At 41.8% G+C, this 15331-nt stretch overlaps 1 protein-coding gene across 1 annotated transcript in view; it reads right to left on the bottom strand.

The window, feature by feature from the left end:
* Positions 1-8006: 8006 nt before the first annotated feature.
* Positions 8007-15331, bottom strand: part of chchd3a (coiled-coil-helix-coiled-coil-helix domain containing 3a) — a 276683-nt gene continuing 269358 nt past the window's right edge. The window contains exon 8 of the mRNA XM_059987076.1: positions 8007-8416. Within this exon, the coding sequence (XP_059843059.1) occupies positions 8393-8416 (24 nt within the window). The 3' untranslated portion in view covers positions 8007-8392. The remainder of the gene's footprint in view (positions 8417-15331) is intronic.

Raw genomic sequence — 15331 nt, 5'->3', positions numbered from 1 at the left:
TGCCACTTCTGCAGATTTGCATCCTATCAATGTCCCACTGTAACCTCTGACAGCCCTCCACACTATCCACAAAATCTCCAACCTTTGTGTCATCAGCAAACTTACTAACCCATCCCTCCACTTCCTCATCCATGTCATTTATAAAAATCACAAAGAGAAGGGGTCCCAGAACAGATCCCTGAGGCACACCACTGCATGCAGAATATGACCCATCTACAACCACTCTTTGCCTTCTGTGGGCAAGCCAGTGCTGGATCGATAAAGCAATGTCCCCTTGGATCCCATGCCTCCTTACTTTCTCAATAAGCCTTGCATGGGATCCAATAATAAATTAATACAGTATTCCATGCCTGATACCAGGCACTGGAATGAGAAGTTCTTTTCCCAGCCCTGTCACAAGAACCAGGAAAAGGTTCAAGGATTCTCTTGGATCTACTTGGAAAAAAATTGCAATATCCCTATTAACTTTGGGATTCCTGACCCATGGATGTTGAAAGTGGAGGAATAAACATTCAGGATGGAACCAAGGCATCGATTTCATGTGTTCAGAATTTGCCCAGCTTCTGGGTAAATGCTGCATGGAATGCACCGCCTCTTAAACTCACTTACCCCCCACTCCATTCCCTCACCCCTCCAATGTCACACAGGTCTCATGAACCATCTGCGAGCCATAGAACTAGAATGAATGGAAGTCATCCTTGACCCTGAAGGGCTTCCAAAAAGATAGATTGTCTATAACAAACAAGATTGCAATGGAGTCCTCAAGTTTGCCTTAAAGCTCTGAAAGACTCACTGTTATCAGTTACAAGCTGAGCTGACTGTAGTTGGAGAGCAGTCCTTGTGCAGTCCAAAGTGAAGGCTTGTCCAGGGAGTATCCCAACAGCCTTACGACAGAAGGACTTTCCACTGTCTCCAAGTGTTACTCATATTCAGAGATAGTTAGAAACAGTGGGAAACAGTTACAAATTAAATACTTATATACAACTGACAAATTAATTAACCTATCAATATTAATACAACAAAAACAGCAGTTAGTCACATTTCCAGCAAAGTTTGGCAGTCCTGTTCAACGAAAGGGATCACTGTCTGGTGTATCATTGAAGGACCAGATTGGAAGACTTTTGGCACTTCAGCTTGATTTGTACACAATGTTCCTGGACACACTGACAAATGCAGGGATAAAGTGGGAGGCCTGATGTTTGTGTCTTCTTTCCTATGTATTTTGAACTTCATGAAGGAGTGTGTGGGCACAGATGATGGGATGTATTAATAAGTTTGATGTTTGCTCTCTATGTACTCATAAGCACACTGTCTTCACAATCTGGCTCAATGTATACACAGTACTATACACAAGCTCAATAACAACCAATACAGACTGGTATCATCTTGCCTATATTTGAATTCTATCTCTTAGTTTTCTTTTGTAATTTGTTACTGTTCCATGACTGTGGCTAGGCACAGCTCAAGCACCATCTATAAACGTGTTGACAATTCAACTACTGTCAGCAGAATTTCAGATGGTGATGAGAAGCCGTGCAGGAGTGGGTTAGATCAGCTGGTTGAGTAGTGTCACAGGAACTACGTTGTACTCAGCATCAGTAAGATCAAAGAATTGATTGTGGACTTCAGAAAGGGTAAGACACACCAGACCTTATTAAGGGGTCATTAATGGAAAGGGTGAGCAATTTCAAGTTCCTGGGTGTCAACAGCTCTGAGGATCTATCCTGGGCCCAACACATCGATGGAGTTACAAAGAAGATATGACAGCAGCTATATTTCATAAGGTGTTTGAGGAGATTTGGCATGTCACCACACTCAGAAGTTGCTAGATATACCATGGAGAGCATTCTAACAGGCTGCAACACCATCTGGTAAGGGGGTTGGGGGGGCAACACCCTCCTCAGCATCCTGGACATCTTGAAGGAGCAATGCCTCAAAAAGGTGACATCCATCAGTAAGGGCCCCATCACCCTGGACATGCTCTCTTCTCATCGCTCCCATCAGGAAGGAGGTACAGTGCCTGAAGGCACACACTCTCTGATTCAGGAACAGTTTCTCCCCCTCTGCCATCCGATTTTTGAATGGACATTGAACCCATGAACACTACTACACTACGTTTTTTGGTCTTTTTGCATTACTTACTTAATTAAACCTTAAGTAAACTTTTAAAGCATACACACACACACACTTATGATTTAATTCTTATAATAATGTTTTGCAATGTACAGCTGCTGCATAACACCAAATTTCACGACATACACCAGTGATATTAAACCTATTTCTGATTCAGTCCCCCTCACTATTAATTATCTATCTGCTCCTTGGTAACATTGACAAGTTTAGGAACCGTGCTTCTCATTCCAAAGTTCAAATCATCAATGTGAATCGTGATCATTAATGGTCCCAGCGTGGATCCCCATGGAACAGCTCGGCCCACCTACCATTGTGAAGAAATACTCTTTAATCCTGCTCTTTGCTTTCTGCCTTGAAGCCACTGAGCAATCCATTCCATGTCCCTGAACTCCACATTCATTAGTCTTTAATGAGGTACCTCATTGGAGGCCTTTTAAAAATCCAAATTACATACTGCATTACCATGATCTTCTCTTTTTCAGTTCCCATTTCAAGAAAAATTCAATAAGTTTGGACATGCAAGATTTTCCCTTTGGAAATCTCAGCTGACCTTTCATTATTATACCTTTCATTTCTAGATGTTCTCTTTAGAAGATATTCCATCCATCTGATATTAAGGACTAGTCTATAATTTCCCAGACATGTTCAATCTCCCTTACTAATAACTGTGTTATGTTACCCATCAGTCTTCTAACACTATGCCCAGGTCTAGAAAGTTATTAACTAGGAGCAGTAATGTCTCTGTTATCTCTCTTTTTAATGTGAATGCAATTCAACCAGACCAGGATTTTCATCCTCCAAGTTTGATTACTTTATTTAATATATCCCTTTTTCTATTTTAAATGCCCTTACTGTATTACTAACCCACCATCAAACATCATGACCACCTCTGTTATCTCCCTTTTAAATACTAACTGAAGTGTGATACAATAGCTACTGTTACCTGTTCGTGGCCCTAGTAACACCATGTTTTTTTAAATCAATGTTAACAAAATGCTTCACTTACTTGATGTCTATTGATAAATATCAGTTACTCTCTGCCTTGCATTTCTTACAAATCTCTTTTATGCTTTACTTAATATTTGCCATTATCTCTGATTTCAATTACCCCTCTATATACATAAAGGGGCAATTGAAATCACTATTTAGATTAGGTTAGCTTAACATTTATTACATGTACATCGAAATATATAGTATAATGTGTCATTTGTGACAATGATCAACACAGTCTTAAATACAAAAGACCATAAGATATAGGAGCAGAATTAGGCCACTCAGCCCATTGAGTCTGCTTCGCCATTCCATTATGGCTGATTGCAGATCCCACTCAAACTCATACACCTGCCTTCCCACCATATCCTTTGATGCCCTGACCGATAGGTAAACTATGAACTTCTGCCTTAAATAAACCCACAGACTTGGCCTCCACCGCAGTCTGTGGCAGAGCATTCCACAGATTCACTACTCACTGGTGAAAATAATTCCTCCTTACCTCTGTTCTAAAAGGTCAACCCTCAATTTTGAGGCTGTACCCTCTAGTTCTGGATATCCCCACCACGGGAAGCATCCTCTCCACTTCCACTCCATCTAGTCCTTTCAAAATTTGATAGGTTCCAATGAGATACCACTGCACTCTTCTAAACTCCAGTGAGTACAGGCCCAAAGCTGCCAAATGCTCCTCATACATTAACCCCTTCATTCCCAGAATCATCCTCATGAACTTCTTCTGGACTCTCTTCAACGACAACACATCCATTCTGAGATATAAGGCCCGAAACTGCTGATAATACTCCACGTGTGGCCTGCCTAGTGTCTTATAACTCAGCAGTGGAGTTATCAGGGAACCATCATGATGGTGTTTCTGTAGCAAATTATTCTTGTTTTTACGAGGCCAAGTTGCTAGCTCAATGCTCCACCCGACTTGGATTCGAACTCGGCAATCTTTGCTCTGGAGTCCGGTGTTGATATTATTGTGCCACCAAGCCGGACAGTGTCTCATAAAGCCTCAGTATTATCTCCTTGCTTTTATACTCCATTCTCCTTGAAATATATGCCAACATTGCAATTGCCTTCTTTATCACAGACCCAACCTGTAAATTAACCTTTGGGGAGTCTTGCACAAGGACTCCTAAGTCCCTCTGCACGTCTGATGTTTGAACCTTCTCCCCATTTAGATAATAGTCTGCACTATTGTTCTTTTTACCAAAATGCATTATCACACATTTCCAACACTGTATTCCATAAAAAGGGCAATTTTTGATTATAAAGGGCATTTTAAATGAAAAAGTTCCATAGGATTGTTATAGCCAGAGGTGATAATGGGGACTAACTCCCACTACCTATTAAATGCTCCCAATGGCATGCACCTCAAATAGCCTCTGATAACCAAGTTCAGCTCCTGACCTTCATGTATGGCTGAGCTACCAAACCAGAGGAACCATTTCTACTGAGAGGAGAAGGGGCAAAGGGGGATTACTGGCACCTTAATACCAATTGCATTGGGCAGATGAGGCTTGTCAGCTGTGGGTGGCGGTTCATCTAAGGCAGGGGTCGGCAACGTTTACCACTGAAAGAGCCAATATGGACCCATTTCCCACAGAAAAGAAAACACTGGGAGCCACAAAACCCGTTTGACATTTAAAATGAAATAACACTGCATACAACGGTTTTTTTTTTTGCCTTTATGCTATGTATAAACAAACTATAATATGTTGCATTAATGAAATTGATGAACTCCTGCAGAGAAAACGAAATTACATTTCTGCATGCAACAAAAACATTTTGAACTCCGAAAAAAAGACGTTAGGTTGAAGGTTACTCCATAGTTAGCCTACCTTGGATCAAAGAATTAAAAGAAAGTGCGCACTGGCGGGTGTCAGGCATTGGCAGTGGTGATGTATATTAATAGCGATAAAAAACACGTTGTAGCGGTGTGCTACACGCAGCGCTAAAATAAAGACACTGCAGTCAAAGGTAACTTTATTTGAACTAAACAGCCTTGCTTTAAAGCCTCCCTCAACCCGTCCCTGTGGGCGCGGATGCTCCAAAAGACACGTACTCACAAACCCCCGTAGGCTATCTTCCTTAGCCGGAACGGTGGCTAATTGTGAGCCGGTTCGGATGTGCCAGGAAAAGGGGTCTCCACAACGTTTTTAGATTGTACTAGATCACCATAATCTTCAAATTTCGAATTACATTTCAAAAACTAACAAACCACGGGGAGCCGCAGCACAGAGATGAAAGAGTCGCATGTGGCTCCGGAGCCGCGGGTTGCCGACCCCTGATCTAAGGAGAAGGAAAACTCTGATCTTAAACCTCCACTGCCTTGCGGCTACACCCACTCATGGGAATTGGCTTTGGGAATAAACTCCTGAGGGAGAAATCCAGAGCTGCAGTCCGTAAGGCAGTCCTATATTGAGTCAATGCTGACTGGCAACTCCTGCGATGCTGCTGGTACCAAACTGTATCGTTCTCTGCCGTTCCTTTGGGTTCATCAGAAGCGTGGAGAGGGGGAGCTTGCTACATGGGCAACAGCTTGCTCTCCATATTGTACTGCCCAGGCTAGTGCATCTAGACAGCTAGGACCCAATATCCATGGTCAGCTCTCACCTCACATCAAATAAACAAAGTCTCAATGTGTTCTGTCCTGGAGCAGAATATATCATTTCCAGGTTGAAGTAAAACAAAGGCATTAACATCAGCGCATAGAAAAATGAGTTCTTCTCAGTCCCCTGTTGTGGTGTGAGTGCCTGAGGATAAAATGAACCACTGTATCCATCCCAGGCAATGTCCTGCAGCTCCAAAGGCACATTCATACTCTGGCTGCAGAACTAGTAGAAAACGCTTTTCTTTCACAATTGCCCTGAAGAATATACTCTGTGGTCTGCAGGACCCAAATGTGAAATGAGATCCCCTGGAGAAAATGCTCTCCCAGTCCACTTTCAGAGTGAGACCATATCTCCAAGTTAGAGTGCAAGTTTACACTTTATTTGGTACAGGAGAAACGCTCGTGGTCTTCTGCTGCAAGGATCAAAAACATGAGAAATCCTGCAGATGCTAGAAATTCAAAGCAAAACACTCAAGATGCTGGAGAAATTCAGCATCCATGGAAATGAAAAATCAGTTGCTCAATTGGGTTGAGATACTTCTTCAGGACTGAAAAGGAAGGAGGAAGACGATAGAATAAAAGATGAGGGAAGGGGAAGGAGGATAGCTAGCAGGTAATAGGTGAAGCAGCTGGATAGGAAAGGCAAAGGGCTGGAGAGGAAGAGATATTATAGGAGAAGAGAGTGGACCATAAGAGAAAGGGAAGGAAGAAGGGATCCAGAGAGGTGGTAGGCAGGTGAAAAGAGGAATCAAAAAAGAGAGGAGGGGGCGAGAAATTTTTTTCTGATAGGAGAAATCAATATTCATGCCATCAGGTTGGAAGCTACCCAGATGGAATATAATGTGTTGCTCCTTCACCCTGAGGGTGGAAAAGAGAAAGCCATGGACCTAAATGTCAGAATGGGAATTAAAATATTTGGCCACTGGGAAGTTTCACTTTTGGCGGATGGAGTGGAGCTGCTTGATGAAGCAGTTTACGACAGTTCTTACCAATGCAGAGAAGGCCACACTGGAGCACTGAACACAATAGATATCTCCTGCAGATTCACAGGTGAAACGTTGTCTCACCTTGAATGCAGGTGAGACAGGAGGTGAATGGACTGGTGTAGCACATCGGTCACGTGGGGATAAGTGCTAGGAGGCAGATTAGTGGGGAGGGACAAATAGACAAGGGTATCATGAGAGGAACGATACTGGTAGAAAGCAGAGGGATGGGGAGGTTTGGTGGTAGGATCTCTTTGCAGATGGCGGAAGTTGCGGAGAATGGTGTATTGGATGTAGATGCTCATGGGGTGGTAGGTAAGGACAAAGGGAACTCTGACACTGTGAAGGAAGATAGGGCGAGCGTGGAGGAGATGCAATGGAGCAAATTCCCATTTATTGAAGAAGGAGGTATCCTGTGGAAAGGAAAACCACACGGATCAATGTATTATACATCACAGTTGTAATGCATGGTTATTTGAGTTTCGGTTACCTTCCTGTCAGCTTGAATCAGTCTGGCTATTCTCCTCTGACCTCATTCATTAACAAAATGTTTTTGCCCACAGAACTGGATGTTTTTGTTTCTTCCGCACCACGCTCTGTAAACTTTAGAGCAGGGGTTCCCAAATATTTTTTTAATGCCATGGACCTCTCCGTGAACCCCAGGCTGGAAAGCCCGGCTCCGGAAAACGTTGTGTGTGAAAATGCCAGGAGATCAGCAGTTTCTGAAATACTCACCCCATCTGGCACCAACAATCATTCCAAGGTCACACGTAATTAGATCACATTCCTTCCCAATTCAGATGTTTGGTCTGAACAACAACTGAACCTCTTGACCGTGTCTGCGTGCTTTTATGCATTGAGTTGCATTATTGAGAAAGTGTACATGCTTACCTAATAAAGTGGCTACTGAGTGCAGCTCTCAATATTAAAGCAACTAGACGCTAAACCTGTGTGAAATCATGAGGAATAATACTCAACAGATTGTTGGGGACAACCTGAACTGGGGCCAGTTGGCTCCCTCTTTTAATATGACACAAGTCCAGGCACGAAGCTTCAATGAAGTGCGTTCCTGATGAGACGAGTAATTTTAAAGAGCTCATTTCTGGCTCAGATTATAATGAACAATCTCATCCTAGTACAGCTCAAAGATCATAATGTGCGAGCAACATCTGGAATGTGGTTCAGTAAGGGGACTCAGAAATTAATAAAACTACTGCATTCTGCAATATGTACACTCAAAATAACAAGATATTTTGTGCATCAGAAGCTCAGACAGAACCTAGTAGCTTCAGACAAGTCAGCTGTATTTTGATCTTTGAAAGACAGATTTAATCACATTATTGTTAGAATGTTTCAAAGGCCTCATATTAAACAAAACAACATATTCCATATAATGTCATAGGACAGAACAATAACAGAAAAGCTGAACGCATTCTTGGTAGGACTAGAAGCTTGACAGGTTGTTAAGCCGTTCACAACTGTGCCAAACACATCCCCACCAATTAAAATGAGGGTGCTTGCTGCTGCTGTTACTGTGGTGATAATGGCCCTTTGTTTCCTCTTTCCCATAATGTCCTGATGCCTTTGTCAAGTTACTTTGATTACTTCTGAAAGGTGATCCGTTGGCGAAATAGATGATGAGGGCTTTTTGATGAGACTGGAATCTGTGTTAACCTCCTTTCCCCAGAAGGCTCTAAAGAAAGAAAGAAAACAAGACACATATATTTATGATAAAATAAATGAAAAGGGTAACCAAGGTCAATTAAGCGATTTGCTAGAAATGTGCTCTTGCAGTATGTCTACCTAAGTTTCCATATTCTCATTAAGATAATACATTTCAATAAACACAACATATTCACCTAATGAACCTTTTATTGTTCTCATTTGGCTAATTGGCAATGTGCACAGTTCAAGACCAGCATTCATTGTCCAATCTTAATCGCCTCAGGAATTGCAAGGCCATTTCAGCAGGTAAGGACGGCAGATTTCCTTCCATGAAGGCTGCTTGTGAATATGATTGATTTTTTTTACTAGAATCTATTTTCATGGTAACCACAGCTGATACTAGCTTTTTATTTAATTATTTAAACAAATTCAAATTAGTGTCTCTGGATTGCTCAATATCCATTTTTCTGCTTCTTTTTACAAAACTATAAAGGTTTATTTACAGGTCAGTCACAGCCACATTGCTAATGTGCATCACCGTCTCTCACAGGATAAAAATCCACTTGCTTCTTTTCATTATATTCGCAACACATCTTCAGGGTATAAATAAAACATGGCCAGTCCTGATGAACGGTCTCGGCCTAAAACTTCGACTGTTTATTCCTCTCCATAGACGCTGCCTGACCTGCTGTTTATTACCTTGGATTTCCAGCATCTGCAGAACCTCTTGTGTTTACACCACAAAACAAATTCAAGTTAACTTTACTTGGTCCAAGGGTAAGATAGTGTTGCAGAGCAGTCTCCAATGTTTGGCTGATGGGGCTTAAGCACATTCCCAATTTGATTAATCCAGAAATAGTAACTAGAAGCAAAAAATAGACAGACGCAGAGGCACACAATGAGCAGCCAGCGCAAGTGGTGGATAGGGAATTCAATTTTTGCATTTAAGGGAATTATGGATAAATACATGGATGGGAGTGGTATGGAGAACGACGGTCTAGATTGATGGGATTGGGTAGAATAACAGTTCAGTTCAGACTAGATGGGCTGTAGAGCTTGTTTCCTGTCCTATGGCTCTACTATTAGTAACAGATTATCAGCTAGTGTTTGACTGTGTTTTGACATCTCATATGCCTGTTGATTCTGGATGCATGCTTTAATCTGAACAGATCTACAACATCCGCAGTTTCGACAGGCCAAATGGCCACCCCTCATTTCCTGTTCTCCTCTGCTCTTGAACTTCATGTTATGATTGGAGCATTTTGCAAAGAACCGTAAAACAAAATTCGTGTTGGAAGAAAAAGAAAACTTGGGCAAAAGCCTCACATCATCCAGAAACCAATTTACACTACACTTCTGAAACTTTAGAATGGTACATAGACAGCAAAAAGAATTGCGCTTCACACATCAGGAACAGAAAGTTAATGGAATTATGTAGGTGTCAAAATGTGCCTCATCATTCACTCTAAAAATAACAAGGAGGTTAAACAAAATATTGTGTAACATTGGGTTTGGTTTTGGTAACTGAACTTCAAGAATATGATTCAGGGGTATAGGGGTGGTACAGTGGTTAAATTAAATGTTTTATTTCATTTAGACATATAGCACAATAACAGGCTCTTTTGGCCCAAGAAGCCCGGGCCACTCAATTAAAATAGAATTATAGAACACTACACCAGAGAAACAGGCCCTTTGCCCCACCTAGTTAATGCTAAACCATTAGTCTCCCCCATCCCATCAACCTGCACCTGGACCGTAGCCCTTCGTACCCCTCCCCTCTATGCACCTATCCAAATTTCTCTTAAATCCTGAAATCGAATGCATATCCACCACTTGTGCTGCTAGCTCACTTCATACTCTCACTACCCTCTAAGTAAAGAAGATCCTCTTAAACATTTCACCTTGCACCCTTAACCCATGACGTCTAGTTCTAGTCTCACTCAACCTCAGTGAAAAAAACTTACTTACATTTACCCTGACTAAATTCCTCATAATTCTGTCTACCTCTATCAAATCTCCTTTCAATCTTTTACGTTCTAGGAAATAAAGTCATAATCTGTTCAACCCTTCCCTTGAACTTAGGTCTTCAAGTCCCAGCAACATCCTTGTAAATTTTCTCTGCACACTTTCATCTGATTTACATTTTTCGTATAGGTACATGACCAATACTGCACACAATACTCCAAATTGGGCCTCACCAACATCTTATACAAGTTCAACATAATATCCCAACTCCTGTACTTAATACAATGATTATCGAAGGCCAATGTGCCGAAAGCTTTCATTAGGACCCATCTACCTGTGACTTATATTACTATGGAATGATGAATCTGTATTCCCAGACCTCTCTGTTCTACCACACTCCTCAGTACCCTACTGTTCACTATGTAAGACCTACCCTGGTTGGTCCTCCCAAAGTGCAACTCCACACACTTGTCTGCGTTAAATTCTATCTGACTTTTTCCAGCTGGTCCAGATCCCACTGCAAGTTTTAATAATCTTCCTCGCTATCCACTACACCCTCAATCTTGATGTTATTTGCAAATTTGCAGATCCAGTTTATTATCCAGATCATTAATACATAGTACTGTGCTAAAGTCTTAGGCACATATATAGATCGGGAACCTAAGACTTTTGAGCACTGCTGTGGTAACTTCATGTATTACACTGTACAGCTGCCACAAAAAAAACTAATTTCATGATATATTAGGGATCTTATAATTTTTCAAGGAAGTTATCAGCAAAGTTGATGAAGGCAAGGCAGTGGATGTTGGCCAAGAAGGTTCAGTTGCTTGGCATTCAAGACGAGGTAGTAAATTGTCTTTGTGGGAGAAGCCAGAGAGCAGTAGTAGTAGTAGATGGTTTCTTTTCTGACTGGAGGCCTGTGACTAGTGGAGTGCTGCAGGTATTGGTGCTGAGTCCATTGTTATTTGTCACCCATATCAACAATCTGGATGACAACGTGGTTAAATGGATTAACAAATTTGCAGACACCAAGATTGGGAGTGTAGTGAACAGAAAAGAAGATATCAAAGTTTGCAGTGGGATCTGGACGAGCTTAAAAAATGGAATGAAAAATGGCAGATGGAATTTAATGCAGACACATGTGAGGTGCTGCACTTTGGAAGGGCCAACCCAGGTAGGTCTTACACAGTGCATGTTAAGACACTGAGGAGCATAGTAGAATAACACAGGCATCTGGGAATACAGGTCCATAATTCATTTGAAAGTGGCATCACAGGTAGAAGCTTTTGGCACATTAGCCTTCGTAGTACAGGAGTTGGGAGTACAGTGTTGCAGTTGTGTGAGACATTAGTGAGGTCTAATCTGGAGTACTGTGTGTAGTTTTACAGGAAAGATGAAAATAAGATTGAAAGAGTCCAGAGAGAATTGACAAGAATGTGCCTGAGACAGGAGGGCCCATGTTATATGGAAAGATTGAACAGGTTAGAACTTTATTCCTTGGAGCATAGTACCGGGGTGATTGATAAGTTTGTGGCCTACGGTAGAAGCGAGTCAATTTTAGAAAACCTAGCACATTTATTTTTCAACATAGTTCTCTCCTACATATACACAGTTAGTTCAGCGATCGTGGAGCATACGGATCTCTTCTTTGTAGAAGTGGTCCACAGCATGGGTGATTGATAAGTTCATGATCTACAGTAGAAGGAAATGAGTTATACAGCTCTCGTTAAATGCACGTGCGGTTCTATCCTTTGAATGAAAATGCAGAAAGTTTTAAGTTAATAACTCATCTCCTTCTACCTTAGGCCATGAACTTATTGCTGTGGACCACTTCCAGAGGTCCAAGATGCCGACTTCTACAAAGAAGGGATCCGTATGCTCCACGACGGCTGGACTAAGTGTGTAAATGTAGGAAACATAAATGTGCTAGGTTTTCTAAAATAGACTCCTTCTACCTTAGGCCACAAACTTATCAATCACTCCTTGTAGTTTGAGGGGAGATTTGACGGAGGAATACTGAATTATGAGGGGTAGAAATAGGGTAAATGCAAGCAAGTTGGATGAGGCCACAACTAGAAGTCATGGGTTAAAGGTGAAAGGTGAAATACTTAAGGGGAACATGTTGGAAATTTCTTCACTCAGGGTGGTGAGAGTGTGGAATAGTCTGTTGCACAAGTGGTGGATGCAATTTTTGATTTCAACATTTAAGAGAGGCACATAAATGGGAGGGGTATGGAAGGCTATGGTCCGGGTGCGGGTTGAAGGGACTAGGCAGATTAAATGGCTCGACTTGGACTAGATGGGTCATAGGACCCGTTTCTGTGCTGTAGTTTTCTATGACTATGTGAGGGATGATAAATCTGATTACAATATGCTCTTTATTTAAGAGCGAGACCGGGAAGGGGGCAGGGAGAGGGGAATCATGGCTGGGAAAAGGGAAGGGAGAGGGGAGGGAGCAGGAAGCACCAGAGACATTCTGCAATGACCAATAAACCAATTGCTTGGAATCAAATGGCCTTTCCTGTTGTCTCAGGGCTGGGTGCGTTTGTATCTGTGCCAACCCTTGCCCCTGGCAATCTTTCTCCACCACATACCCTACAACCCTCCTGTGGCACTCTACCCTCACCATTCTCAACATCCTTTGTTCCCTCCACATTTACAAACTCACTCTCCACTCCACATTGACAAATACAGTACTGTGCAAAAGTGTTAGGCACCCTAGATATATATAAAAAACATGGACCCAACACTGATACACCAATCCCTGCAGCAAACCACTCGCCACAGTCCTCCATTCAAAGAGGCAAACATCTACTACACTCTGGCTTCTTCAATTTTACTACCTTATCTTGAATGCCAATCGACTGAATCTTCCTGACCGCCCTCCCATTCAGGACCTTGTCAAATGCCTTGCAGAAGTTTATGCAGACAACATCCATGGCCTTGCCTTCATCAACTTTCCTGGTATCTTCCTCAAAAAACCTTATAGCCCTATATTATACCCATGTGCCAAATTAAGCTACTGACCTGCAGATCTTTTGAATGTGGGGAGGAACCGGAGCACCTTCATTGACTGCAGTTCAGCTTTCGACATTATCATCCCATTAAAAATAATCACTAAGCTCCAAGACTTAGGCCTCGATACGTCCCTGTGTAACTGGTTCTTCAATGTCCTCCCTTGCAGATCCCAGTCCGTATGGATTAACAACAACTTCTCCTCCACAGTCACCATCAGCAAGGCTGTGTGCTTAGCCCCCTGCTCTGCTCACTCTATACCTACGATTGTGTGGATAAGTACAACTCCAACGCCATATTAAAGTTTGCTGATGACACCACTGTTGTTGTCCAAATCTAAGGTAGTGACAAATCAGCATATAGCTGGAGGATTGAAAATTTGGCTGAATGGAGTCACAAAAACAACCTCTCATTCAACGTCAGCAAAACCAAGAGCTGATTATTGATGACTTATATGTACTTCGATAATGAACTTACTTTGACTTTGACACTTGAAGGAAACTCACGCAACCATGGGGAGAATATACAAACTCCTTATGGACAGAGGCGGAATTAAACCCAGGTCACTAGCAGCCAAAGCGTTGCACAACTGCTATGCTATCATGCTGCTAAACCATTTTAGTGTATCAGTAATGCAGAGGGTTTGACTGACCAAATCCCTAAAAAACCTAGTAACTAATAATAATGATTGTTGTGAAAGCCACTCTGGTTTACTAAAGCACTTCAGAGAAGTACACTCCCTTCCTCACCTGCTCTAGTGTATACGTGACTCCGTTCATGGAAATCTAGAGAGAAGCCATTACTACCGGTCTCGCCAGAGGTACAAAGGTCATAAAAAATGCATTAAAAATTGCAAATTGAAAGCGATGTTATATAATAGTCCATGGAGATGAAGAGGTTAAAAGATTATCTGACCAAGATATTTAAATAACAGTGTTGAATGGCTACAAAGCAGGCTTTCTGTTTCAGGAACTGTGAACAAATGGATAATTGTAAGTGAAGAAAAGGCTGTCTAAATCTCGGATCAGCACATATGTCACAAGATGTTTAAGAGATAGGCAAGTAATTACGAAGTAAAAGAACTTTCATATATGCAGTGCTATTTTCCCCCCTCGTGATTCCTATAGTGCTTCAAGGCAATGAATTATTCTTGATGCAGTCATTGCTACAATGCAGGCTATTGGCACAGTCAGTAAAGGTCCCAAAGCAGGAAATGAAAGACTGAATGATGTGTTATTTTGATTTTAGTAGAGTTGCTTTGAAAGCATGGTGTTGAACAGGGCACCTGCAGAATATCCTTCTCCATCTTGAGAATTGTCATGGGAAATTGACATACAGCTGATGAGCCAGAAGAGATTTTGGCCTAACATTTTACCTAAAATAAAGGCATTACAAGAAACAGAGGGGGTTAAAAAAAAACTGGAAATGAGATGAGTGTTCCACCCTATGGAATAAGTGAAAGGAAGGCTTGACTCTGCAAATAGTTTAATCTGTCTTTAAATTCCAGTTTAACTTTATATGCTCCGTAAAAACTTTAGCTCCAAAAAACATGACTATCAGTCATACATTTCACATGCATCTTATTCTGAATAACTTTTAAGTTTACTGCTAGGGCTGAAATACATACTGGCACGCTTCTATAATACTGTGACGGCACAGATTTCGATGTCAGCACCAATTATCAATGCAATCTATTCATCTTCTTATCCACTCCCTTGACGACGAGGATGACTTGTTCACACTCTGTGGTTTCTGAGGCCAATGAGGCCCACGTGGAAACTGCAGTCTTCCACAGATGGGGCAGACAGACGGGTAAGCTTGGGAGGTGACGCCCCGCTCTGCTGCTCAGGCAGAGTTTCTGGGCACCTTGAAGTTCTCAATACCATCTTGAACGCTCTTTCTCCCCTTTAAGCCGTCATGGACCTGAGGTTCCCAGTGTGGACTTTGCACTTAAATGTTTTTC

This window comes from Hypanus sabinus, chromosome 13 (genome assembly GCF_030144855.1).
Source record: "Hypanus sabinus isolate sHypSab1 chromosome 13, sHypSab1.hap1, whole genome shotgun sequence".
Classification (NCBI taxonomy): Eukaryota; Metazoa; Chordata; class Chondrichthyes; order Myliobatiformes; family Dasyatidae; genus Hypanus; species Hypanus sabinus.
The sequence above is the reverse complement of the archived record's forward strand: the minus strand, read 5'-3'. Positions and strand labels throughout refer to the sequence as shown.